Below are 26,429 nucleotides of genomic sequence, written 5' to 3'. Positions count from 1 at the left end.
TTGCCCAATTGGTTTCATGCTTCCTTTAGGAAAAACGCTTCGAAGTGTTTTGATGTCAATTACACCAGCTGGTCTGAAAAGTCTTTTTGTGCGGTGTTGTATACACAAACATACCATTCTTTGATATGCCAGTCCCCATACTTAAAGCAGTGAATATTCAGTGTGTGGTAGAACAAACATCCTTTTATTGTACCTTGCAGGTTAATTTGCATAAACATGTGGTTTCTGGGGTGTGGTGTCTGCTGAGGGGTGTGGCGAGGAGGAAGCAAGCAACACCTTTCTATTTTTACTTGTTTTGTGGGTGTATATTTTTATTCACATTGTGTCAAAGCTTTATTAAAGTCATGGGACACAATCACTCTCCTTCTATCCCTCTCTAGCATGTACACACACGCACACACACACACACCCACACAGAAACACCTGCCGTCTCCACAAAGCCTCCTTCTGCAGAGAAAGACTAAATTGTTACTCTCTCGTCTCTGCATCCCTCTCCCCCACTCGAGCATCATCCCTGTGTGTGTGTGTGTGTGTGTGTGTGTGTGTGTGTGTGTCTCGCAGGCACTCATCTGCTGAGATCCGCAGGCATTTCAGCGGCCTGACCCATGGGGTCCCACACCACCGCCACAGCCTGTCCGGATCCATCAATTTCAACGTGGTGAGTGACCGCTTCTCACCTCCGTCCCTCTGTCCACATCATTGCATGCTTTTGCTTGGATCGGCAGCGCGCCCATGGTTGTCTCTTCCCCCGTGCGGTCCATTTCCGGATTGAATGCACTGACCCGCGTCCGTACATCCCATGGTTGCGTATTTTTTCGGTGTATGTGAATAGAGTTTGACAGGGAGAAAGAAAGTACCATGTGTGTGTGCAGGTGTGTACATGCGTGTGCGTGTGTGTACTTGCACATATGAGGTTAATGTCTAACTTGCTTCTGATCCTGCTCTACTGAAATTGGGTCAGGGCACAGCGTACCACAGGACTCTAGCTGCCGGTTACTTTACAGCTTAGGAGCACACACACACACGCACACACACACAAACCTCCACATCACCGGATTTAGGATGCCAGAGGGGTTTAAAATACATAATCCATAGTCTGATATTTTCCACTTACACACTAAGCAGACATCCCTAACTGAATGGTAGCACAAATGTCACCTTACGTGATGCAGTGCTGTCATTGTGGACATTACAACATGCTCTGATGTAAATAACAAGGGTACCAAAACAGTGTCACTAGGCATGCATCAAAAATTAAGCCCAAGGTTCAATTGGTGAACATGGTAAGGTGGATTATCCCTCGGTCGACCTGCAGTTTATTCTAGTGACTGACGGTGCCCAGTGGTGATGTCTGCCCCCCTCTGGATTATCGGCCTCTGCCTTTTCACTAGAACTGATGAAGGAAGTGGTGATGACATCACATCCTCCTGTCAGAAGCCTAACCGCATGGCGTTCTGCTTTGCGGCTCAGACACTCAGAGGAAGAGATGTGCAGAAACAAGCAGCCAAGGTTTTCTATTTCCGGGCAACGCCATTTTGACACTTTTTCGGCCACGGAAACGCTGGGTGAGTTCTTGGAGCTGTTCTGGAGCTGCACCTGCTCTTTCTGCTCTGAAGTGTTTGTTGGATCTCGGCGTATGTAGTAACGAAGCTCCTTCTGTCTGGTCACATGCAATATGCCCAGCCCTTAAGTTACAGCTGCTTCGGTAGCACTAACCTGGGGTTTCTGAGGGGGCGAATGAGGCCGATGCTCGGGGAGATGTGGCATTGTTTCGAACAGCAGTGGAGGCCATTCCACTCAGCTCAGCTGTGCTCTCGTAATGTGTTGTTTGTGGTTTGTTTTGGTCTAGTTCAGATGGAATCATACTAATCTACTCCAGCTGTGATTCGGCCCTTCAGGCTGACGGATTGTGCCCAGTCTTTTGCATTTAACCTTCCTCAGCTGAATGTAGGGTGTGTTGTTAATGCTGGCTCAAATTCCACTTTTTTTTTGTTCAAGACAGATACATGCACAACAGTGTACATGTTCTTGGATAGTAGTTCATTTACAGAGTACATCATATTGTCGATGTTTAAACTGGACAGACAGATATACTGTAAGATTAACACACACCCTTAAGTACACATATAGACACCTGCCTCTTCTAGTTTCCAGGATGGAAAAGTCAAGTTTGACACTTGTGAAACCTCCCATGTAAAGACTTCTTGTGGGGGCCTATTTTGAGCAGTTTTGTGTTGTATCTTGTGCCTTTATACGTTTGCAGATAGGTCAGATACATTCAGATAAAACTCTATCTCCGTCACACACTGCTCTGCTGGTACGATCTTGTCTGCAGGCCCATGTCTGTTGTCTAAGATTACAAAAACTGTTGGCGTGGAAGTTGTGCAAGAGATATGGCCTTCACAACACCTCAAGCATGAAGGAGATCACATAACCCACACTGTGTAATCCTCTCGATCGTAGGCTATGTATTGTTAGATCCTTCTGTGACGGATGAAATCTAAATGTGTAAATATAAATAATCATATGCCTTGATGTAAACTCCCGTGATCAAACGTAGCACTTCTCCCGTTCGAAGAGGCTCGTCCTTTGTGCCTGTGCCGCCCCGCTACCGTTCGCACGGTTGCTTCCTGTGTTCGGCCTCTCTGCGGGACCTGCCCGTGTGCGCACACGTACGAGGTGCCGAGTTGCCGCTGAACCGCTCGCCAACACGCCCGGATCTGCCTGCGCGCGGTCGTGACGGAACATGCCCAGACCGGGCTGGATCCTCCCCAAGGTCGTGCTTGCGTAGCCTCGCGTGCTCAGCAGCTGCTGTCGGCGGCGAGGAGCCGTTCATCAAACGCTTGCCCGCTTGGATCTATATATCCTGAGGTTCTGGACATTGCGTGTCTAGAGTATATTCTTCTGTGTTTTCTTTCCGCGCATAGGCCATTATAATAAGCATAGTATGAAGAAGCAGACCGTCATTTGAAGACTGGTGACCTTCCTTGACGTCTAGTTCAGTCTGCTGCTGGTGGGCTGTGGTACCGTTGGTCCTGCTCTGTCCAACCAGGACAGACACGTTTTTAGTGTTGGCTTTATTGGAATGTTACCCGTGAACAGAGGCCATTGTGTTCAACACAATCAACATATTGACTCTCGGACATCCAGTACAACTGTATTGTATCTGTTTGAAGCTGATCATGAATGGTGATTGATGTTAAATACACTGACATTTGGAGGTAGCCTACAGCTGCTCTGTTATTTCTGTAGCTATCAGGAATTGCTGGTAATTGTCTTCATTCGTAATCTATATGGTGATTACCAGAAATATGTAAATCAGTCTTATAATTGCTTGATTGCAGTGTTGTAATTGCTGAACATGGACTTCATCCACACACATGTGTATTGACCGCTGGATACAGTGTAAGTTGTGGCTGTTTTCAAAATGGCCTATTCCATATTACTCACTACTGATTGGGCTCTAAATCAGTATATCATAAGTAGTATGCAACCAAAATGAATTTCCCCCAATACACAGAAGATACCTGGATAATATTCCAGCCAAATATTTCAGTACGTGACCATAGCTGTCTTCATGATGTGTCCAATCATGCACCAGTGGTTGAAAATCTTTCAGATAAACCTTCATACATACATGTGACCTTGTGGTACAGTTAGCATTTGTCCCATACTAGATGCTACACTGCATAATACTACAGGGAGCGTTATGCAGTGTAGAGTATACTGAGTGCAGTATACAGTATGTTGTAGGCCATTTGGAGCATGACCCCCGTACGTCTGGTCTTCAGCCCCAGTCCTATGACGCGGTGGAGCCGCTGGACGTGGAGGAATTCCTGATGACCCAACTGCGCAGCGGCGATACCGAGCTCATGCAGGAGCTAGGTGACTTCCCAGACGACGAGCCTGATGTGGACCTGGTGGACAGGGAATGCCGGACCGTCCGCTACTCCGTCCCCGAGGAGGGGTGAGTCTTCCCATGCTGCAACCCGGTCACAACACCGCTTCAGCAGAATCACACATCCCCTAAAAAGAAGGTCTGCAATTTAGAAATGCAGCCCCATCGCAAAATGAACAACTAATGTTGATGAACTTCCAGTCCATATTATCTGTAGCCACTTTAATTTGCTTAAGAAAATTATTCTTATATTAGGATTATAAACCAGAATAATCCTGTGTTTTTGTTGCCCCAGTTGTTTGTGTGTGTGTGTGTGTGTGTGTGTGTGTGTGTGTGTGTGTGTGTGGAGAGAATCAAGAATGAAAATAAAAGCAAACTTCCATTGTTATTCATTTAATTCTTTCTGGAAAAACCAGTTATGTAAACAAAACGTGTCTTAATAGTGAATGGATTTATTTTTGTTGCCTCCCCCTAGGGGTTTATCAAGCTTTTCAAAAGTGGGGGTTTTCTGGGATGTCCTAGCATGTGTAGCAGATTTTAGTATCATTTTAATCTGACAAAGTTGGGGGGGATGGAATCATGTTTCAGCGAAATGCGGGCATTGAAACACCCCTCCATTTGCTGTCCCCCCCCCAACTGCCGCAGAAATTGTGTAACAGCATGAAACCAGGTTGGGTGTGTGTGTTTCTGTGTGTGTGTGTGTGCGTGTATTCTCATTCAGAGTTGAACTGGACCCCCATGTGAGAGACTGTGTACAGAGTTACACACAACCATGGCTAGTGGTCAGCAGAACGTAAGCACTTCCTTCATGCTTACACCCTGTGTAGTTCTCCAGCTACTTCACACACGCCTGCTCCACTGTGAATGTGTGTGGTCCAGGTGCCAAGGGGACGGCCTGAGTGCGTACACGGAGAGGACGGGCTTTCACAAACAGCTCCTGAAGCAGACCTTCGAGTCTGATGTCCAGCCTCAGAAGCCTGAGCAACCGGTAAATACACCTATCCATGCAGTGGAGATTTAGTGATGCTGTGGTTTGAAGGCTGTGTGCGACCCTGCTTGTGTTCTTAGCCCTGGTAAATAATTCAGCAAAGAGAAGTCCTACATGTTTACACCAGACAGGAGAAAAGCGAGAAGAGTGAAGCAAGACAGAGGAGGACCAAACTGAATGTTTTTCCCAATGTCCTGGCTCTGGCCCACCTCTGGTTTCCCCAGGCCAGGGACACAAGGAATAAGTATTCATGCAGCTGATATCTCCCAGTACTGCCGATCCAGCCACAGTCTGCCAAGTCTAAATGACTCAAACCAAAGTTTTTTTTTTCAAACTTGATTCAAGGCATGGGTTTGTCATGAGCTTGATGCCAGAGTCTATGGAAAAATCAGGCCCACTCACCATCTTAAAAGACCCTGAAGGGCCTCTGCATTCACTCTGAGCTTAATTAGCAATCTAGACAGGCATGGTAGGCACTCAAAGTCTGGACTGAACCAGTCAAGTTCTGAAGCAGTTCAGAAATGGAGAGTGAGGGGAGGTTTGTCCGATGGACGTCTTGTACGTGGCCTGTAGCGTGGAAACCTACACAAATCCACACTAATATTTTGAAAACACAACAGCTGATAATTGCAACAGGTTTTTTTCCTGGAAGTGGGTCATTTTGGTTTCATTGTATTGAATGACCCAAACATATTTTCAAGTATTATAAAGCTAACATTAGCGAAACTGCTCACGACTGTGAGATGAACGTCATGGCTCCGTGGCTGCTCATACTCCTCAGGTGAAGTCTCCAACTCTGACGGTGCTGTGCAACGATGACGGCGGCCGGGGCGCCGTCTCCTCCTCGGACTTTGACCTGCGGGCGCTGCAGCCAGACCCTCGCCTGGACGGCCTCCTGCGCTACAGCAGCCCCGAGGAACTCGACCGCTTCAACCTGGAAAGCCGACTGAGCAACCGGCACCCTGAGCTCTTCGCCCTCTATCCGCCCTCGGACGAGGTGAGGACTCACTAATTAACCAATTAACCAATTAACAAATTAGTCTGAGCTGGAGCACTTGGGGCATTGATATAGATATATGTTCAGGCATGTTGGAGGAATGCAGCGGTCAGGTGTCTTATGGTCTTGAATTGGACTGGGAATGAGAGATGATTGTCTGTCCATCTCCAGGAGGACGCAGTGGAGATCCGTCCCATCCCCGACTGTCCGAAGGAGCACATGGGCCATAGGATACTAGTGCGATGCCTCAGCCTCAAGTAATCGCCCTCTACTCCATAAGTGGAGCTTCTGACTCCCAGCATTCTGACTCCCAACTATTGTTTACAGTTATGGGGAACTGGAGACTACAGAATCTGCATGTCAATCAGGTTTTGTTGTGCAGAATTCTGCTTTGTTAATGTTACTGAACTTCTAAACTTTTGTTCATCTCAGGTTTGAGATCGAGATCGAGCCGATGTTTGCCACCATGGCCCTGTACGACCTGAAGGAGAAGAAGAAGGTCAGTTCCTGCTTGACGCCGCATGACTGCTTTAACTTTCTGTGCGTAGATCCTCCTCATGAAGACTGTTGGTCTGCCTCATGAGAAGTGGAACATTACGAACCCATCACAGGTGTGCAGGATCTGGAGGTGGGGACAGCTGTGCTGGTGGCTGTGTGAGTCATCCAGCCGTGATTAGGTTGTCCTGATCTCAGCAGTTTCTGCATATGCCCAGCTGTGGTGCAGAGTGAAAGCCAAGCACACGCCTTTGCCTCTCCGCTAATAAAGGTGCAATACCGAGATGGTTTGGTGAGAAAATGCAGTCGGGTTTAAAAGTCAGCGAGAGAGCTTGTTCCTAACTGAGCAAAGAGCACAGGACTGTAGTGTTCACTGGCATGGCTGACTTTGACTGAGCCCCAAGAACACCTCGTGCCTCAGCTCCAAATTTCATAAAACCACATTGTTTTGATTTGATCTGCAGGGATCAGTCGGTTGCTGCATTTGGAAATGCCTCTGAGGGCACAAGTGGAGACCTCTGCCCTTTGCAGTTTGTACTGGCCCAGGCAGGTTCTCTGTTTGGGTTTCGGTCTGCAGCAAATAAATAAACAGCAGATGTCATATTAGACCTGCGCGTTAACCTTCCTGAGCCGTGATTGAAGTCGGTTAGTGTGCAGTTTTGACCAGAATGCAGAGCATGAAGTGAATCTAAGGACTACGCTGCTCCTGCACCAATGAGGAAGAGTAACAGGGAGGGGGGGGGGCTGATTTATGCTTCATAGAGGCAGCAGGGAGAACTTGCGGGCAGTAGCCTCGTTTAACGTTCCTGTGAAGTCCGAATAGCGTTTGCGCAATGGTGATGGTGATTTATGTTTGTGGAAGTTGGAGTCTGTTTACTGATAAGAACCCAAATCCCAATCTGATCAGAACGAAGAGTGACTGAATGGAGCTGCTTAGTATGATTGGAAACCAATATAGAGGAATGTATATTTGTTGGTTTGTTGATTCATGTGTTTCATCTCAACGAGCCACATGACATTCCTGTCGCCTTCTGGCCCTGCATGTTATATTGAGAGTCACAATGTAATTACACAACAGTTTTTGCAAGTAATACAGATGCAGCCATTCAAACTACTGTGGTTTACTGTGTGTGATTCACATGTGGTTCATGCGTGTTCAGTAAATGACAGATTAGGCCACTATGTCCCATCATAGCTGATGGATGCTTGAGTCTAGATATTGCAGCGTAAGTATTAATGAGAACATCTTGTCAGATTTCAGAGAACTTCCACTGCGATCTGAACTCTGACCAAATGAAGAGCTTCCTACGTTCTCACACCCCTCACGTGGACTCCTCCACAACAGCACGGGCCGCCATTTTCTCCATCTCCTACCCCTCTCCAGACATCTACCTGGTCATTAAGGTAACCACCTCTATACTTGCCCCAAGGGGGAAGATGCAGGCCTTTTAATTCCATAATTTGCTCCGTGCCCGAGAGCGCCACTGCGAAAGAGGGTGGCGATGTTGACGAAGATGATGATCGTGTGTGTTTGCGTGTCAGATCGAGAAAGTCCTCCAGCAGGGAGACATCGGCGAGTGCGCGGAGCCTTACGTGACCATGAGGGAGAACGACACGACGAAGGTGATGACCGACCAATCAGAGCGATCGGAGAGCACGAGGCCCATCCTGTTACGGCCTTGTTCTCTCCGCTCCTGCCCGTTAGCCTCCTCCCCCTCTGCCACACCTCCCCTCTCACCTCCTGCGTGCCTCTCCCTTAGAACAAGGAGAAGGTGGAGAAGCTACGGAATCAGGCGGAGGGCTTCTGCCAGCGACTGGGCCAGTACAGGATGCCGTTCGCTTTCGCCACCGTTAACATCATGAGCGCCATTAGCACAGTCACGCTGGACCGAGACACCACCGACTCGGACAGCATCAACGGTAACGGTCCCGGGGCCCGAGTAGGCTGCACAGACCACAGACTCCATGCAAATGTGTTTCGAAGTGTATTGAATGTAGCATATTGGGTTATATGTTATATGCTGGGTTAGAGAGTTGCTTTTTTACTTCCAGGGGTATATGATATGCGTGTTGTGTGCTTTGGGACAGGCAGGACCAGCGTGGACAAGAAAGCGTACCTCCCTAGGCGCAACTCGGAAAGATTCAGCGTCCTCGAGGACCAGTTCAACCTGTCCAGTTTCAAACCAGGCATCATAACCGTTACAAACTTCTTCAAACAGGTCAGCAGCCAGGCTAGTCGTCCGGGGTGACGGGGCGAATTTGTGGGTGGTCAATGATTGGCTTGGTGCCAGTAGTGCCTGGTCCCTATGACTCTTACATTTTATGGCACATGTGAAGAGGCATAAAGAGCTCACTAAATCTTTTATGAAAAATGGGATAACGCTTTGCAAAATATTCCCATCACCTTGAGACAGTGCAGGGTCACATTTTTTACATTTGGCAGATACCACAGTACTCATGATGGTGCAGGTTATCTGGCCTTTGTCATTTTGTATGGCGGTTTTAATTCCCCCAAATCACGGGGAAGGTTCATTGTTCATTTAACATCTTTATATTATGGTGCAGCAGTGTGTGTTTTTGTGTGTGAGTGAGAGAGAGAGAAACCTTTTTGTATTTGTGTTCTGAGAGGAATGTATGTGTGAGATGTTTTGAGGATTCTTGTTCTGAGAGGTGGACATTCCAGCTTCAGAAATTAAAACTCCTTCCCAGGATTTTACTCAAGCTTGCTGGATTTTCTAATTAGTCCCAGATAAAATTAGTGGAATCAACATAGTCCAGGAAGCCTGAGAAAATCTTGGTGAGAACTTTTACTTTCTGAACCTGGAATGTCCACCTCTGGTGTTCTGAGAGGAATACTGAATGTGTGTGAGAGGTGTTGGAGGATTGGTGTTCTGAGAGGAATACTGAATGTGTGTGAGAGGTGTTGGAGGATTGGTGTTCTGAGAGGAATACTGAATGTGTGTGAGAGGTGTTGGAGGATTGGTGTTCTGAGAGGAATACTGAATGTGTGTGAGAGGTGTTGGAGGATTGGTGTTCTGAGTGTGATGCAGGCAGCCCATTCTGTGGCTCTTTGCAGGAAGGTGAGCGACTCAGTGATGAAGACTTATTTAAGTTTCTCTCAGAACTAAAGAGGACATCCAACATCCAGCGGAGGGTCAAGACCATATCAGGTGACGGCCATCAGTCCCTCTTCATCATCCTCCTCAGTGTACTACAGCTTCTGTGTTTTCATAGAAACCTGTTTTTCCTGTGCTGGTCCAGTCGAATGGAGCAGGTTTTTCCTGAAGGTGGCGCTCACATTACTATTGTTTCTGTGGCAGGCACAGTCAAGCTGGACGTGACGCCGGCCCCTGACACGTTGACGGCGTGTCTGTCCGCTGAGCTCATCCCCATAAAGCCCGTGCCAGAGAAAACCGTACGGCCCATCAAAGAGGTGCTGGAGTTCCCTTCCAGCGACGTCTACGTCCCTCACTCCATATACCGGTCAGTTCCCGTCTGTGTCCTGCACCACCTTACACCCCCACCTTTAAAGGCTGCGCTGCACCTTTAGGGCTACACCAGTAATGCTGTCTGCACTGGTAGGTGTCCGTTTTGATAGAACAATAGTGCTTGCAATGTCAGTATAATCAGATATAAAGCCCAAAATAAAAATGTCAGTTCCACTTTTCATGAACCTGGTGTCTGCATAATAATGGCGAGATGAACAATGATACCCTTTGCCACAGTAAAATATAAACCACAGTTGCTATGACAAAAGCCAAGCTCAGGCATGTAACGGCAGGGTTTGTTGAATTACGGTTGTGCGACACCATCTAGTGTTGAAATATGGTAGTGCAGGTGTGGTCAGCTTTATTTCCCTGAGCGGTTCATGTTGCGTAAATGCGTGTTTTGTCTCCTGTATCCACTGACCGTCGCCCGTGTGTCCAGGAACCTGCTGTATGTGTATCCCCAGAGGCTCAACATCGGTAGTCGCTTGGCCTCTGCCAGGAACATCACTGTAAAAATACAGTTTATGAACAGCGAGGAGGCCAGCAGTGCCCTGCCTGTGAGCGCACCACACACACACACACACACACACACACACACACACACACACACACACACACACACACACACACACACACACACACACAAAATGTGCCTCGAGGCACACATGTTCACAAACAACACAAAGAAGCCCCATGTCCACAAATGAGAGATGACGTATATATCCATTTGAATTTCACTGGTGGAAACAGTCAGTGAGATGGTGATTAAAAGCTGCTCCTAATTTTTTGTGTATTATTCTTCCATTGAGGTCATATTTGGGAAATCAAGTGGTCCAGAATTTGTGTCGGAGACCTACACTCCAGTCACGTACCACAACAAGTAAGGCTCCACTTGACTCCTGCTCTGGGCAAAGGCACCTCCGTCAGATCTGTGTGGCGTCCTCTGTGGTCCCCTGACTCACACAGCCTGCCGTGTGTCTGCAGGTCCCCGGACTTCTACGAGGAGGTGAAGATCCGTCTCCCGGCACGGCTGACGGAGCGCCACCACCTCCTCTTCACCTTCTTCCACATCAGCTGCCAGGCCAAGCAGAGCCAGAGCGGCAGCGTGGAGACGCTCATCGGCTACTCGGTGCGTCATCGCGGGGTCGGGGGTCATATGGGGTTGGGTCGGGGGTCGCACTGCAAAACTCCGGAAGGAAGAGCTGTTGATGCGGTCATTAGGGAACCAGGATAGGAGGGAGGGTTGGTTGACTGGTTGCTGGGTTACCTGTGACGGTTGTATCATCTCTCACAGTGGCTTCCCATCCTGAACAACGAGAGGCTACAGGTGGGTCAGAACTGTCTGCCCATCGTCCAGGACCGCCTCCCCATCAACTACTCACTGCACTCGCCGGAGGTAAGTAGCGGTGGCTTGGCAGCAGGGAGCCCGCGTGTGTGTGGGGGCGGCACTCCCGTAACGCTGTTCACTGTCTCTGCACAGAAACTGCCGGCCCAGGTACCGCCCGTCAAGTGGATGGAGGGACACAAGGGTCTGTTCAGCCTGGAACTGCAGGCTGTGTCTTCGGTTCATACGCAGGTATAAGAACACACCCACACAACACAAACCACACTACCAAAAAGAAATGCTTTTACTCTGAAAATGTAACACTTAACAGTCATGCAGGCTGTTCTATAGACAACAAAAGCAGGCGTTCATTGACTGTCTCTATACCCCCCCCCCCCCCCCCCCCCCCCCAATCTGGCGTCTCCCTGCGGGACAGGACAGCTACCTGGAGCGTTTCTTCACGCTTTGCCACGCCCTGGAGGGCAAGGTGGCGTTCCCCATCCGCGTGGGCGATGAGAAGGTGCCCGAGAGCAAGGTGGAGCAGGAGCTGAAGCTCAGCATCATCTCCCTGTCTGCTGCCGGCCTGGAGCCGCTCGTGCTCTTCCTTCACCTCGTCCTCGACAAGCTCTTCTGCCTCATCATGCAGCCCATGGTCATCGCCGGGCAGACGGGTGAGCCGCCCTCGCTGATTGGTGGCCGTGCCACTGCGTCATTGTGATTGGTTAATTCCAGGGTCTCCCTCCCACTTTACAAACCAAGGTGCTGTAGCGTGAGTGATTTTGCTTAATTTCTGATTTGCGACAAAAGACATGGAAGAAATGCAAAACAAACAAACAATGATGCCTGTAAAGACACAGCCCAAAGCCCCCTCACTGGGAGGAACTATTTTAACTCCCAAACCTCAGTCGTTTGAAGAGAAGGGGCTGGAAGTCAGTTAGCTGCTCAGCTAATCACGGTCCTCTGGGAAAGGCAGGACTTGTTGCATTACTAAACATTCTGACTGCCATTAAACTCGTTTGCCACGGGCTCCGTCACAAGTGGATTGTTCCGCTAATTACTTAAGCAGAAGCGTTTTCTGTGCAGTTTAACATGCCAGCCTGACACATTTCTGCCCTTTCTGTGTGTTTCTTCAGCAAACCTGGCACAGATAGCCTTCGAGTCCGTGGTGTCCGTCGTCAATATCCTGCACAGCAGTCAAGAGCTGGCCAAGGACCAGCAGGGCAGGAACTGTCTCCTAGCAACCTACCTCTACTACGTGTTCCGGCTGCCGGACACTCCCCTCGAAGTTCTGGGCACAGGTGCGATTCTTGGATCAGTAGGAACAGAGAAGGCAGGGAAACCGTGTGGTCACCTAAGTGACGGTGGCAGCCGAGACTTGAGTTGTACTGCTGTGTTCTCAGGCCAGGGGGCGCTGCACCAGGAGAGCAGGTACAGCACCATGGGCCGGGCCACGGCCACGGCGGTGGGCAGCATGCTCCTGCAGTCCCGGGTTCGGTCCAGCAGTAACCCCGACATCCCTGCACCACACAGCCCCGAGGACACGGAGGTCAAGAACATATTGGCTGGGAAGGTGCCCACACACATACACACATGCACATGCATGCACATACACACAAACACACGTCATATGCTACTGCCTCTGTGGGTTATTTCACACACACACACACGCACATGCATGCACATACACACAAACACACGTCATATGCTACTGCCTCTGTGGGTTATTACACACACACACACACACACACACACACACACACACACACACACGTGCATGCACACAATTCAAATTATTGTCACTGTGGGTTATTTCACTCACACACATGCACACAGACATAATACACACACAAAGACATACACACAGAGAGACATACACAGGAGTCTAAAGCTCTTGTCTCTGGGTTATTACACACCCACACACACAAACATGAAGTGCACACATGAGGTGCAGGTTTCTGTCTGTGGATTTTCTCATATACATGCTCGCGCGCACGCACGCACACAAGATACTGTCTGTGGATTATTTCCACTGACGTATGTGCTGCTGTATTCAAATAATGTAATAATTCATATAAACCTAACCCTGTTCTTAGCCTCAGTAACCAAAATACCAAAACATAAAAATCTTTTTTTTTTTTTATTAAAGAAAAGTAAAACACTCATGTGCCAACTGGTTCACGCTCTTGGGTGCAAATCACTTTTTACCATTCCTGTGTCGATTCACCTCAGGGCTCGACTCATCCCAACAGGATGTCCATCTTTGTTGACGCTTCCAGCCACTCTCAGGGATCGCCCAGTGCACCGCGGCATTCGAACAGAAAGGTGAGGGCTGTGGTGATTATGGCCTGCCAAAAGACTACCGCACCGCTCCAAAATGGCTGCTTTATAGGAGAAGGGAAGTAATTTCTAAGTTAGCACCTGCCACTGGCCTGAAATTTTATTGCTTCTATGGCTTCGTGCATCACGTTTAACAGTGAGACAAAAAAAGACAACTATGGACCTGGACGTTCATGATCAGGGTGGGCTGGGTCATGTAAGGGTGTGATGTGCATCTGTGTCTGGATCTTTTGCAGCAATTTCACGAAGAGCTTGCTCTCCAGATGGTGGTCAGCACCGGGGTGTGCAGAGAGAACGTCTACAAATATGCCTGGTTCTTCTTTGAGCTCCTGGTGAGGGTGATGTAGGACAGGATGGCGTGAGGGCCAAAAATCATAAACATGGCACATAAATCAATAGACATTCAAAAAATTTGTGTTTAACTTTAAGAGAAATTACAATAGAGGATTTCAATTGTGCTGCTGTTGAGTTTTGGTGTAGTGAAGCATCTGTGTGTCCCGTGTGTGTGTCCTGTGTCCCGCGCAGGTTAAAAGCATGGCGCAGCACGTGTGTCAGATGGACAAGCAGGGCGTGCCCCGCAAGAGCCGCTTCTCCGACCGCTTCAAGGACGACATCACCACCGTAGTGAACGTGGTGACGGCGGAGATCGGCACCATCCTGGTGAAGCAGCAGAAGGTCAGGACCGATCCACCTGCACTCCGGTTCCTTCTCCACCGCCGGCCCGCCCCGTCCCACCAGGACGGTGTAGTCGCAGTGATCATGAGTCGCAGAGACATGGTTCCTGGGTGATTTTAGACGAGCCTCGAGATGTCAAAATGTCATTTTTGTTTTTGGGTGGTAGGAACTAGAGCAGGCGGAGAAGATCAACATCAGCCTGGCCTTCTTCCTCTACGACCTCATGTCTCTGATGGACCGAGGCTTCGTCTTCCTCCTGGTGAGGAACTACTGCAACCAGGTAAGGGCTCCTTCACCTGTCGGGGGGGGGGGGTTAGGTGGTGGTGTTTGCTCCACCTTCACTGTGATTTGCGAATACTCCGTCCTCTGCTCCTGTGTTGTAGATGTCTGCAAAGAGCGTGTCCATGGCCACTCTGATCAGCATGAGGCTGGAGTTCTTAAGGGTGCTCTGCAGTCATGAGCACTACCTGAACCTGAGCCTGTATTTCAGTAGCCCCGCCTCTGCTCCCGCCTCTCCCAGCCCCTCCATCACCTCGCAGGTCAGCAAGCCCCGCCCTCAGGGCATTAGACACACCCTTGCCGTTAGCTCTGTGCAGTGCATTTTTTTTTCTCTTCAAAGCTGATTTATTCATTGTAGCAGGTAGATGGTTAAATGTACAGATTGCAGACTCTATGAAAAAGCCATCTTGAAATGAATCTTGGGCAATCAAGCCATAATATGGGAATCAAGCCATATTATCACCTTCATTTTATTTGGCCAGCCAGGAAGGCAGGGATGAAAGCAAACAAAGATTAAAATTATGTGCCTTCATGCTACAAAAACACTTCAGAAGTTTATATTCTAACAAGAATACTTCATCTTCATTTAAGGATGGTATTTTCATAACCGCTGCCTTCAAAGGATATTTTCCAAAATGCAGCCTCACTGCATCACACATCACACCTTCCCCACATCACTCTCCTCTTCTTAACATTAGTACTTAACACACTCTGGCAAATTGCTTGGCAATGTGACCTCTCTCTGAGCGTGTGCGTGTGTGTTTGTGTGTGTGCGTGTGTGTCTGAGCAGACCTCAAGTTTATGTAGTCTGCAGGACCAGAGGATTGCAGCCATGTTTGACCTGTCTCAGGACTTCAAGCAGCAGCACTATCTGACAGGCCTGATCCTGACCGAGCTCAGCGCCGCCCTGGACATGGAGTCTGACGGGTCAGTCCAGCACGTTCAGGCAGGACGTGGACTGAGGAATTATTCCACTACCAAGTTTCCCTTTATAGCTTACAGTATAATACTGGTCATGAAATACCTCATTTCCTCTGAAGCCACCCTGCATGTATTCTTATTTTAGTGATAGTTTCATTTTAGTCGTGGTTTCATCTCCTTTTCATTGTTAAACAGAAGTGAGAAAGTTTCTGTGTGTGTGTGTGTGTTTGTGTGTGTGTAGAGGCAAAGTGCAGCGCAAAGCCATAAATGCTACATACAGCCTGCTGTGTTCTCACGACCTAGACCCTCGGTGCACGAGGCCAGAGGTCAGGACCAGAATCGCAGCTCTCTACCTCCCCCTAGTGGGCATCATCATCGACTCCATCAATTACCTGGACTTCACAGGTGCCCTTCAGTTTCAGTCCCACCACCAGTGGCTTATATGACAAACCCTCGACGTCATTCACACTCGTGTGTGTGTGTGTGTGTGTGTGTGTGTGTGTGTGTCCTTCCTCCAGTGTCGGAGTCGCGAGGCAACAAGGGCAAGGCCGGCGGTCCGGAGGACGACTTTGACAGCGTCCCTCCCATCAATCACTCTGTTGCCATGGCGATCGCAGGAAACCCGTTCAACACCTTGGCGAGGAATGCGCTGGTGTCTATGGCGTCCGTGGTGAGGAGGTTTTAAGACTTCACCTCTTCATTCGGGCTCATTCGCAGAGGTCACACAAAAGACCGTAACCCCTGCCCTCTGTGCCCCCCCCCCCAGTCCAGTAAGAACTGCAGCACCCTGACGGCGGAGGCCAGCCGCAGTCTGCTGGCGTGTTTCCTGTGGGTGATGAAGAACAGTGAGCAGACCCTGGTGCAGCGCTGGGTAGCCGACATGCCCCCCGCCCAGCTCAGCCGCCTCCTCGAGCTGCTCACCATCTGCGCCTCCTGCTTCGAATACATGGTGAGGACCTCCATACCGACGCTCCCCTGCAGCCTTCCTCCTCCTCCTCCTCCTCTTCCTCATTGTGGTGTGCCCATTCGTTTCCCTCCGTGTGGCCACACATGTAAATCTGTCTCCTTATTTACGAGCTTGCGTGTGTGTGTGTGTGTGTGTGTGTGTGTGTGTGTGTGTGTGCGCGCACAGGGGAAGCAGAGCTCCGACAAGGTGAGCACGCAGGCGCTGCAGAAGTCCCAGCAGGCCAAAGCCCGCCTGGAGGAGGCGCTGTTGGGCGGTATGGGAGCGCGAGGAGAGATGATGAAGCGGGTAGGAGGTAGGAGCTCCTCTCACGCCTCCCACGCCACACGCAGGCAGCGCTCGGCTTCCAGGCAAACTCATGAATAATGTAGAGGGGCCACGGCTGCCGGCTGAGCCATGAAAATGATGCTCTGCACAGACACTCTCGTGTGGGGGGGAGTGTTGTTGTCTAGAAGGAGTACGTTGTGTTTCCTTTTGAAGGAGTGCTGACTGTTGACTTGCTTTCTAAAGGTCATTGGTGGGTCTCTCTTTATTTTCCTCTCTCTCTCTCTCACTCTCTCACTCTCTCACTCACTCACTCACTCACTCACTCACTCACTGACTGTACGCAGGAACGGACCGGACTCTGGGCCAGAGGGAGAACCTGCGTTGGAGGAAGGACCTCACCCAGTGGCGCCAGACCAACGACAGGCAGGACAAGTACGCGCGAGCACTCCGGAAGAGCCAGTCCGACCCGCTCACACCACAACCTCCATGCTTCATGGCCCGAGCTAAAATGGAGCCCTTTCATTGTGCGCTGCTCCCACAGATCCAAGGCCGAGCTGGACCAGGAAGCCGTTATCAGTGGGAATCTGGCCACAGAGGCCAACCTCATAGTCCTGGACCTCCTGGAGATCATCTTGCAGGTAATGGAGGAGGAGAGGGTTCATTCACGCCAGGCCTTTGCTGTCTGCTTTGTTGGCTCCAGGCGTGGAAACAGAAATGACTAACACTGATTCCCCTCAATAAAAACATCATGGCTTTGCCCTGGTAGGGACTCTGCACAGGTGTGGTCAGCACAGTATTGACCTACAGCTGTGTGTGCGCATTTATGTATATATGGTTTTTTTTATTTTGTTTTTTTCCTCAGGCGGTGTCACTAGGCGACTGTAAGGATAACGCTGTGGGCGGAGCTCTGAGGGTCCTTTTGCATTCGCTCACGTGTAACCAGAGCAGCACCTACCTGAGCCACTGCTTCAGCACCATCCGCGCTCTTATTGTGAAGGTGCCCGCACACCTCCACCACGCCTGCAGTCTTTCCTCCGCCCGGCCTCACGCTTCCTTTAATGCCCAGGATGGAGGACTCTTAGCCATGTTTTGTTAATGAAGGCAGGGATGTTGGAGGTTTGTGTGCACAGTGCTATAGCAGGGTGATCACTGATTGGCTGTGTGGCAGTTTGGGGACGTGCTGTTCGAGGAGGAGGCGGAGCAGTGTGCGGACCTCTGCCAGAAAGTGCTCCAGTACTGCAGCAGCTGTGTGGACAGCAACAGGAACCAGGCCTGCGCCACCCTCTACCTCATCATGAGATACAGCTTCAGTTCAGCCAGTGTAAGACACACACACGCACACACACACACTCACACAGACGCTACTCTTGACCCCATCCTGAGACAACTGTTTGGCCGAACCATGATCAGACAGAAGGAAGGAAACAGGCCAGTGGCTCTAGTGAATGAACAGGGTCTCGGTATTCTAAAGATCTCTAATTTCCTCATCATTTCCAGTGGTGGTATTACCAGCATGAGTGCTCACTGCTAATCAGCAACTCTAGTGATGGAGCTGAGATACCCAAAGATGGCCTGCCTGCCATAGTTGCTCCTAATTGGGGCTTAAGGGAGACCGTCACACACACGTTTGTGTTTGCATTTCACTGCATCTGCACAGAAGCATCACCTTGTCCGTTGCCATTAACAACACTGTGGGTTTGGGTTGGGTTTGTGGCTCTGGGCTTGTCTCCCTTCTGTCTTCTGGCGCACGCTGGTGGATGGATTATTTTTACTAACTCATATAACACACACACAACACACACACACCAGCACACCCTCAGCAGATGGTTGTCTTGTTTGCTTTCTCATTCATCTTTAATGGGGACAGGATGGACCTCGGCCGTCCCCTGTCTGCATGAATGCTGGGATTGCTCTGGTGATTGTCTCTGCTATCATTAGTGTAACCTCTGAATACGCCCCATCAATCCCTCGGCGCGTCCAGCCGTTTGTTTTTAATCCGTCCTGCTGTTCCATACGCTTGCCGAGGTCTCGTGGCGGCCCGTGCTGTTAAGCCGCAGAGCTGCATTTAAAGGCGACGCCGAAAGACGCCCCCTCCTCAATACCCACACTGCACCATTCTTCACCGCGAGAAAATGTCCACCAACACAGGACACGAGCTTGTCTGGCGGTGCCTCGCACATGGAGTCGATTTACCATAATGGTGCCATCGACGTGATCCATCGGCAATTATGTTTGAGTTAATGGGGAGGATAATTTTGCGGTTTCCTCCAGCCCGCTGAGACGGATGGCCCATTTGCGGCCCCAGCTGCGCGGGTCTGCCCCGGGATCGATGAGCCGGCCCGGCGACGGCGACGGCGAGCTCCGATTGGTGCGGCGCCACGTCGCGTTCTCCGCCCACCCCCCTGCGCCTGCCGCACCGCGAGGCAAACTAATCAAGCGCCCACCGAGAGGCCGAGGCTCAGAATGAGATTTCCCCAAATAGATCAGTCAGATGTAGCCCCCAGGACTACCGCTGCAACACCGGGGGGTCGGGCCGCTCTTCTGCGGACCCGCCCCAGAGTTCCAGCGCCCCGGAGGCGTCACGCGCTGGTTCAGACGCCGCGTGTGACGTCTGACGTCTGGCTCTCCCCTTCTCCCTGGGCAGAACTTCTCCCGCGTGAAGATGCAGGTGACCATGTCGCTGGCCTCCCTGGTGGGCAAGTCCTCCGACGTGCGGGAGGAGTACCTGCGACGCTCTTTCCGGACCATCCTCGCCTACGCGGAGGAGGACGGCGAGATGCAAGCCACCCAGCTCCCCGCCCAGGTACGGCCCACTGCCAGGTGTGCTTCTAGTACATCGCAGACATGTTGGTAAGCCACAGATCAGGTAATACTCTCGCAGTCTGGAATGCAGGAATGCAGGCGCCGAGTTTGCGGTCTGGCCTCTTCTGGATAAAATGCCAGTCAGAGTTCAGAGAGTCCTGATGGTAGGGTGCTGCTGTGCGCTCTGGGACAGGGAACATCTTGAATCACTCTCTGTTGTGAAATGGTGTTGTTGGATTAGGCCCCAGTGCAAACACATTTCCTCGCTGTGTCTTGTTTCTCAGGTGGACGAACTTCTGAAGAACCTGAACAGCATCCTCTTGGATACCGTCAAAATGAAGGAGTTCCAAGAAGACCCCGAGATGCTAATGGACCTTATGTATAGGTAGTAAATGCACTCAAAATAAAGAGAGAACATCACGCCTTCATTCCCTCCCTCCCTCCCTCGCTCCCTCCCTCCCTCCCTCCCTTCTGAGTGTTAGTGAGTGTGGCTCCCATCCCCCCTACTCCTGGTCTTCCAGTGCTGTGGTTTTCCTCTCTTACCATTTACCTGTGGTTTCTGCTGTTTGTCTACTGTATTTGACTTCACCATGGAAACAACGTGGCTGCATTAGAGCTCTGTGATTGGGCCCTGCGAGTACACAGGCCTGCAGTCAGTCTGTTGCTCTGGCCGGCCATGACTGTTTCAGCTAACCACCCCCTTTCACGGCAGGATCGCCAAGAACTACCAGACGTCTCCGGACCTGCGGCTGACCTGGCTCCAGAACATGGCAGAGAAACACACAGGGAGGAAGTGCTTCACGGAGTCGGCCATGTGTCTAGTGCACGCCGCCGCTCTCGTAGCCGAATACCTCAGCATGCTGGAGGACCACAAGTACCTCCCTGTGGGCAGCGTCACTTTCCAAGTGAGTGACGCGTCTGGCCGAAATGCTGGGAAAGACACTCCCCTTTCCTGACCGTGACCAGGAAGTTTACCTAATGCCACTAGAATATGATCAACAAAACTGGACATTCCGCAGCAAGATCAATTTCCGCGTGCTAAATTGTGAGCTCGTAACACACGGCTGTGTAAACACGTCGGTTCGGTGGTGTAAGGGATCGCTCTGTGTTTTTCGGTTTTCAGCCGGTTTCGTATGGTTTTCGGGGGAGGAGGCTGGATCAGTATAGACATGATGTATTGGAAACTAAACGGTTCAGATTTTGTTTGTGTGCCTTGAATATCAGATAACAGGAACTGAAGCAGCAGTCAAGAAACGTCACAACTGACAGGCTGTTTTTGTATACTATTACAAAACGTTTTTTTTCAGACCTTGCTGTGTATCTCATAGCCTTAGCTATCAAAACACAGGAAGATTTACTTCCCTTCACTTTTGAATGTGAATTTCAGTGAGATGTAGACTTCTTGGGATTTCCAACTCAAACTATAAATATGGATATGCATGTAGGAAAGAAACAGAATCCAGCAAGTTTCATCACCTTTATTGCCACCCCTGGCCACAAGGGGGCGCTAATGGGTTAGGCACACACATGCACTCCAGAAATGAGTGAAAGAAAAGATGGGATCTTTAGTTCATCTGTAGATACACTGGTGGAAATATTTTTTTGCACGGCTATTCTTTCAGAATACACTACAGCTAAAACTCCACAGCCACATGAATAACTACAGTGATCTGCCCATGACAGAATATCTCCCCTAACGTGCTGGAAGAGTCTGCAGTGTCGGACGATATCTTGTCTCCGGACGAGGACGGCGTCTGCTCGGGACGCTACTTCACGGAGAGCGGCCTGGTGGCACTGCTGGAGCAGGCTGCAGAGCTCTTCAGCAATGTGAGTCAGGATAAGCTAAGATCATCTTTGGAATATATTCCCTCCAACACAGCAGAGAAGCTCAGGAATGCAGCAGGTGGTGGTACTTGACCTTCAGTGTTAGATGTTTAATTCTCTTTGTGTTCTTGAAAGCCAAGCTGGATAAATTATGCTTACTTAATATGATACAGGATGCCCCATGATGCATTGTGTCTTCTGCCATTGTTTGTTGACAGGGTGGGTTGTATGAAGCGGTGAATGAGGTGTATAAGATCATCATTCCCATACTGGAGGCCCACAGAGACTTCCGGAAACTAACCACCACTCACGATAATCTAAAAAGAGCTTTTGATAACATTGTTCAGAAGGTAAGACAGGGAATATTTGGAAAACCAAATACAGTTTAATGTGATGCTGGTTCATTACAGTTACTCAGAACTTATACTTAGCATTTCTGCTCTGAAAAATAATCTTTCTGGTTTGTCTCAGGGTCATAAGAGGATGTTTGGGACGTATTTCCGTGTGGCATTCTTTGGCTCCAAGTTTGGGGATCTGGATGAGCGAGAGTTCATTTATAAAGAGCCAGGAATCACACATCTGCCGGAGATCTCCCACAGACTTGAGGTAATCCTGAATGTGCAGTCTCCATATACAGCAGGTCTTCACAAAGTGTAATGAGGCACACACTAAAAATAGAATAAACTTTTGTTCTTTTTTAGAACACAATATACTGAAATATAGATGTATTTGTGTTTGTTTTCTAAAGAACTTTTATAGTCAGTGTTTGGGAGATGGAGTCCTGGAAATGATAAAGGATTCCACACCTGTCGACAAAAACAAACTGAATCCCAACAAGGTACTTAACATGAGACAATGCAAATATAAACATGTGTTGAGATGCAATCAAGAGCTAATTATGGTAAACTGGAAGGTTTTCTCCTTCAAAACCTTGTCGCTTCGCCCACCCTCAGTTGTAGAAACCTACACATTCGTCCCCAAACTTTCCCCTTAGGGTTTAGCCCATTAGAGACTTTCCCCTTAAAGATCTGACCTTCCGCACTTCATTTCTGGACTAGGCATATATTCAAATCACCTTCGTGGAGCCCTACTTCGATGACTATGAGATGAAGGACCGCATGACCAACTTTGAGAAGAGCTTCAACCTGCGGCGTTTCATGTACACCACTCCGTTCACGAAGAGCGGCCGGCCGCGCGGCGAACTGAGCGAGCAGTACAAGAGGAAGACCATCCTCACCACCATGCACGCCTTTCCCTACGTCAAGACACGCATCAATGTCATTCAGAAGGAGGAGGTAACGCACGTGGACGCCCTCACCCCCTGCACCCGCCACGCCAGCGCTAAAGCAGCATTTAGATTAAGACGGCGATGGTGTGTTTTCTGGCTGTTGTTTCGTCGGGAGCGAGGAAGCCCCTTTCGATGTTCACCGTTTATAAATGCCCCCCCCCCATGCATCTTCCCTGTTCCCGTATGGCAGTTCGACCTCACTCCAATCGAGGTGGCTATCGAGGACATGCAGAAGAAGACCCGTGAGCTGGCCATCGCTACGCACAAGGAGACGCCGGACGCCAAGATGCTGCAGATGGTCTTGCAGGGATCGGTGACTGCCACCGTCAACCAGGTCTGAGCTCCTTCTCGGTTCCTCACACACCCCACCCCCACCGCACTCACTCACACACACACACCCACCGCACTCACACACACACACACACATACACACACACACACACACCCTTCCACCCTTTTGCTCACTTTGCGTGATTGAAAACGTTCCTTCCTCTCAGGAAATATCTCCATTTTTGTCTGAGGAAAGCAGCAGTAATCTAAGCACAATGCATTATAGTGACGTAAGCCACGCAAGTCTGAAAGGTTTTAAAGCGTTATTGACTTTCTGGGGCCGGCCGGCGCTGTAGAATAACAGTTTACAACACCAATCATGGGGAGTTTACTGTGGCGAATATCTCCAAAATCCTGAGGAGATGGCTGTGGTTCCATGATGAATGCCAGTTGGAGGGACTACATAGGAAGCACAGAGCTGGTCTTCCACAGCCTGGCGCAGTGGGGCCATCCCTCAGACAAAGCCCTATTCATGATCTTTCCCTCATGTGTTGACTTTACCTTGTGGCCTTCGATGTGCAGAGCATTCATTTTCTCCTCGTGCTGGGAGCAAGCAAGTGCAGCAGTGAACCCTTTTCCTCTCTCCCTCTCCGCATGTTCAGGGACCGTTGGAGGTGGCCCAGGTCTTCCTGAATGAAATCCCAGCAGACCCCAGACTCTACCGTCACCACAACAAGCTACGTCTGTGTTTCAAAGAGTTCCTCCTACGGTGAGTGTGGCATTTGAGATGAGAAAGAGACATAAACAAGTGACTTTTGTTGTTGTTGTTGTTCAGATGAATGATTTGAGTTTTGCCCTTCCACTACTATCTTGCAAAAGGAAGTCAGATAAAGTAACTGCATGAAATGAGTTAACACAAAGGATGTCTAATTTTCCTCTTGCATATTTGTTAAGGTGGCTGAAAATAATGTAGGGCTTTATTTTCCATTTGCAAATATGGAGCCCAGCTAATGTTTAATGTCTGCTACATTTGATTCACATTATCTTTAACTGAAACTCTAAACAAGCAAGCTTCAGAATGTTGTGGGTTTCTGGATCAAATGGAAGTTTAGAGAATGTTTCAGGAGGGTTTCAGGACAGCTCTTGAAGGTGGCTTTCACTTTGGAAAGGCATATGTGGAAACCCATGCCTTGTTTGCCAGAAAACGGACAAATGTTTACTGGAATTTCAAAAATGTTTATTTTCTTACGTAATCCATCCAAGATGCTATGACTCCTGAAGGTATAAGCCACATTATTTGTTGAATGTTATGGTCTCATTGTGCATGAACTGGTCCAGGGTCTATATGTGTGATGGTGGAAATCACGGAAAAGCCTCCATATAGAACACAGTAGCTGCATTCATGGGGTTTTAAAGGTTTCCAGATAAGCAGTCAACCCAAGAGGTTACGTGTCTAACATTTCACCCCAGGTTTAAATCACAGTGTCAAAGCATTTTTCACATTTGATGTTTGCACACAACTGAGTCTGAACAAGATCAGTTTGTGCTCGAGTGTCTGTGGGTCATTGGTTTTGAATTGTGTGTTTTTCTTTACATTTCTTTAAACCCTTGTAGAAACATGGGTATCCCAGTGGTAAGACCATTAGGATAGACATAAATCTGCTGTCACTATTTCAGCTCATGCTGACATGTTCCAGATTTGAGCGGAGTGTGTGTTAATGTTTTGTGGTTTTTTTCCTCAGCCATCCTTAATTTTATGGCTGCAGCTCCTAAATGGCCTTTCAGTAACCGAAAATACCAAGAGAACCCTTTCAGTCGGCAGACGTCACCTCCCCTGCCTGCCCCAGTTTCTCGCGTCCGGGGCCAGGCAGAAACGTGCTGACCTTGCAGCTGGGAGAAGTTCATTGTGAGCATGTGTGTGGCGCAGGTGTGGCGAGGCGGTCGAGAAGAACAAGCACCTGATCGCGTCTGACCAGAAGGAGTACCAGCAGGAGCTGAAGAAGAACTACAACAGGCTGAAGGAGAACCTAAGGCCCATGCTGGAGAGAAAGATTCCTGAACTCTACAAGCCCCTCGTCAAGCCCCGGCTGGAGAACAGGTACGGCTCTCTCTTTGTATAGCTAAGCATGGCACGGTGGGGGTTACCTCAGGCCGCCCTTGGGTTTAGTTTGTGTGTTTTGCTAATGCTGTAGGTCAGGAGTTTGTTTCCTTCTCTGACCCTTTTTGCTGGACTTTTCGTTAAGGTAGTCGTAGCTAACGGACGTGGCTTAACCGAGTCACATAACCCACATTTGCCCTCAGCACACAGAGGTGGTGGTACAGCACTAGACGCGAGAGTTCAACGTCATTAAAGAGGCCCTTCTCCACTCCTCTTCCCCGATTTGTTTGAAACAGGGACTCCATCAAACGGCACAGCTTCCGCCGGACTCCCGAGGAGAGTTCATGATGTCACGAGACCGCAGTCTCCGGGGGAAGTCGGTGGGGCGGGAGGAAAGGATCCCGTCATGTTGAGGAAATGCGTATCTCCGCTGACGTTCAGATGGCTGGGTCCACGTACAGTGTTAAACATGCTTGAGAATGTTACTTCTGTTACATCCAGGCTATCGGAGAGATACTGAATACAGAGCATTTCAACACATCCTTTCATTATCAACCAGTTTGTTTTTTTAATCTTCATCTGTCTTGACTTAATGACCTACTGGGCATTTGATTTTTTGATTTTTTTTGGCATGATTTCAACTATTTCAACATGGCTTAGATTGATAGTTAGTAAATGACTAACTAAACTAATAAACAATCATGTTGAAATATACCACAAATTTGAAACTCCTAAAATATTATGTGGAAGCTAGTTGATGGCTGTTTTTAATCAGAGAATATTCTGACAGCATTCCAGCATGAGTAATGTGACATTTAGCAACTACCAAAAATTTTACCAAATAAAAGTGTTGAAATCTGTAGGATTGGAATTTTGCATGAGCTACACCCTGAATTGCACATGGAATTTTCCACTGTAACAGAAGCTCCAGTGCTCGGTTTTGCCACTGTCCAATCTTTTAATGCTGTCGAATTTTGTAAAGTCTAAAGGCAGTTATAGAAATGAAAATATTATCTTGGAACATGTACTGTCTATTTTGAAGGTTAACAAAGTTGTAATATTTTTTTAGTAGAAATATATAAAAATGTATATACATTTTACTTTATTTATAGAAAACTGTAGTCATCTTGTGCTCGCTGGAGTGAGTGAGATGGAAGAAATAACATTTCTTTAAAAGATTAAGCACATTGGATCAGTTATGGAGAAGGAGGATGGTATAATGTTTTGCATCGTTAGCTTTTTTATATATGTATTTTATTAACTGTAAATGTTTATTTCTTGTAGGACCCTTTCTTCCTATGCAAAATCATCAAAGTGCTTCCCCATTGTCATACACATTAGTCTCACAGGCTTTCTTGTAAACAGCATAACACCATTCTATCTGTTACACGTGTTGCTGCTTCTAACACTGTGAAAAATAAATGGTTTGGTTTAGGTTTTTGTTTTGTGGGTGTCCAGTGTTTCTTAAGCACAAAAAGATGGATTTTGTTTGAACAGCAGTCCTCACGAACACA

At 48.9% G+C, this 26,429-nt stretch overlaps 1 protein-coding gene across 3 annotated transcripts in view; it reads left to right on the top strand.

Moving 5' to 3' along the window:
- Positions 1-26,353, top strand: part of dock8 (dedicator of cytokinesis 8) — a 30,879-nt gene extending 4,526 nt beyond the window's left edge. The window contains exons 1-48 of one of the 3 annotated variants that reach the window (XM_077003619.1): positions 1,493-1,565; positions 3,345-3,405; positions 3,792-3,967; positions 4,620-4,691; positions 4,778-4,886; positions 5,668-5,883; positions 6,055-6,140; positions 6,316-6,382; positions 7,633-7,782; positions 7,921-8,001; positions 8,139-8,298; positions 8,467-8,597; positions 9,455-9,548; positions 9,699-9,861; positions 10,306-10,423; positions 10,676-10,746; positions 10,851-10,995; positions 11,161-11,262; positions 11,347-11,442; positions 11,627-11,861; positions 12,324-12,488; positions 12,591-12,760; positions 13,420-13,512; positions 13,764-13,859; positions 14,053-14,202; positions 14,369-14,482; positions 14,586-14,741; positions 15,272-15,408; positions 15,644-15,807; positions 15,921-16,072; positions 16,169-16,351; positions 16,535-16,661; positions 16,978-17,065; positions 17,175-17,271; positions 17,496-17,630; positions 17,802-17,954; positions 19,278-19,436; positions 19,720-19,820; positions 20,148-20,340; positions 21,119-21,262; positions 21,478-21,609; positions 21,731-21,865; positions 22,008-22,097; positions 22,318-22,554; positions 22,738-22,881; positions 23,480-23,586; positions 24,745-24,915; positions 25,212-26,353. In XM_077003619.1, coding sequence (XP_076859734.1) covers positions 3,840-3,967; positions 4,620-4,691; positions 4,778-4,886; positions 5,668-5,883; positions 6,055-6,140; positions 6,316-6,382; positions 7,633-7,782; positions 7,921-8,001; positions 8,139-8,298; positions 8,467-8,597; positions 9,455-9,548; positions 9,699-9,861; positions 10,306-10,423; positions 10,676-10,746; positions 10,851-10,995; positions 11,161-11,262; positions 11,347-11,442; positions 11,627-11,861; positions 12,324-12,488; positions 12,591-12,760; positions 13,420-13,512; positions 13,764-13,859; positions 14,053-14,202; positions 14,369-14,482; positions 14,586-14,741; positions 15,272-15,408; positions 15,644-15,807; positions 15,921-16,072; positions 16,169-16,351; positions 16,535-16,661; positions 16,978-17,065; positions 17,175-17,271; positions 17,496-17,630; positions 17,802-17,954; positions 19,278-19,436; positions 19,720-19,820; positions 20,148-20,340; positions 21,119-21,262; positions 21,478-21,609; positions 21,731-21,865; positions 22,008-22,097; positions 22,318-22,554; positions 22,738-22,881; positions 23,480-23,586; positions 24,745-24,915; positions 25,212-25,263 — 6,069 coding nt within the window. In that variant the 5' untranslated portion in view covers positions 1,493-1,565; positions 3,345-3,405; positions 3,792-3,839 and the 3' untranslated portion in view covers positions 25,264-26,353. Of the gene's footprint in view, positions 1-561; positions 659-1,407; positions 1,566-3,344; positions 3,406-3,791; positions 3,968-4,619; positions 4,692-4,777; positions 4,887-5,667; positions 5,884-6,054; positions 6,141-6,315; positions 6,383-7,632; positions 7,783-7,920; positions 8,002-8,138; positions 8,299-8,466; positions 8,598-9,454; positions 9,549-9,698; positions 9,862-10,305; positions 10,424-10,675; positions 10,747-10,850; positions 10,996-11,160; positions 11,263-11,346; positions 11,443-11,626; positions 11,862-12,323; positions 12,489-12,590; positions 12,761-13,419; positions 13,513-13,763; positions 13,860-14,052; positions 14,203-14,368; positions 14,483-14,585; positions 14,742-15,271; positions 15,409-15,643; positions 15,808-15,920; positions 16,073-16,168; positions 16,352-16,534; positions 16,662-16,977; positions 17,066-17,174; positions 17,272-17,495; positions 17,631-17,801; positions 17,955-19,277; positions 19,437-19,719; positions 19,821-20,147; positions 20,341-21,118; positions 21,263-21,477; positions 21,610-21,730; positions 21,866-22,007; positions 22,098-22,317; positions 22,555-22,737; positions 22,882-23,479; positions 23,587-24,744; positions 24,916-25,211 lie in introns of those variants that run through there. The other 2 variants (XM_077003617.1, XM_077003618.1) reach the window with 2 other exon arrangements.
- Positions 26,354-26,429: the final 76 nt, after the last annotated feature.

The sequence above is a fragment of the Brachyhypopomus gauderio genome, chromosome 4 (genome assembly GCF_052324685.1).
Source record: "Brachyhypopomus gauderio isolate BG-103 chromosome 4, BGAUD_0.2, whole genome shotgun sequence".
Classification (NCBI taxonomy): domain Eukaryota; kingdom Metazoa; phylum Chordata; class Actinopteri; order Gymnotiformes; family Hypopomidae; genus Brachyhypopomus; species Brachyhypopomus gauderio.
Note: the sequence above shows the minus strand (reverse complement) of the source record. Positions and strands in the feature narration are given on the sequence as shown.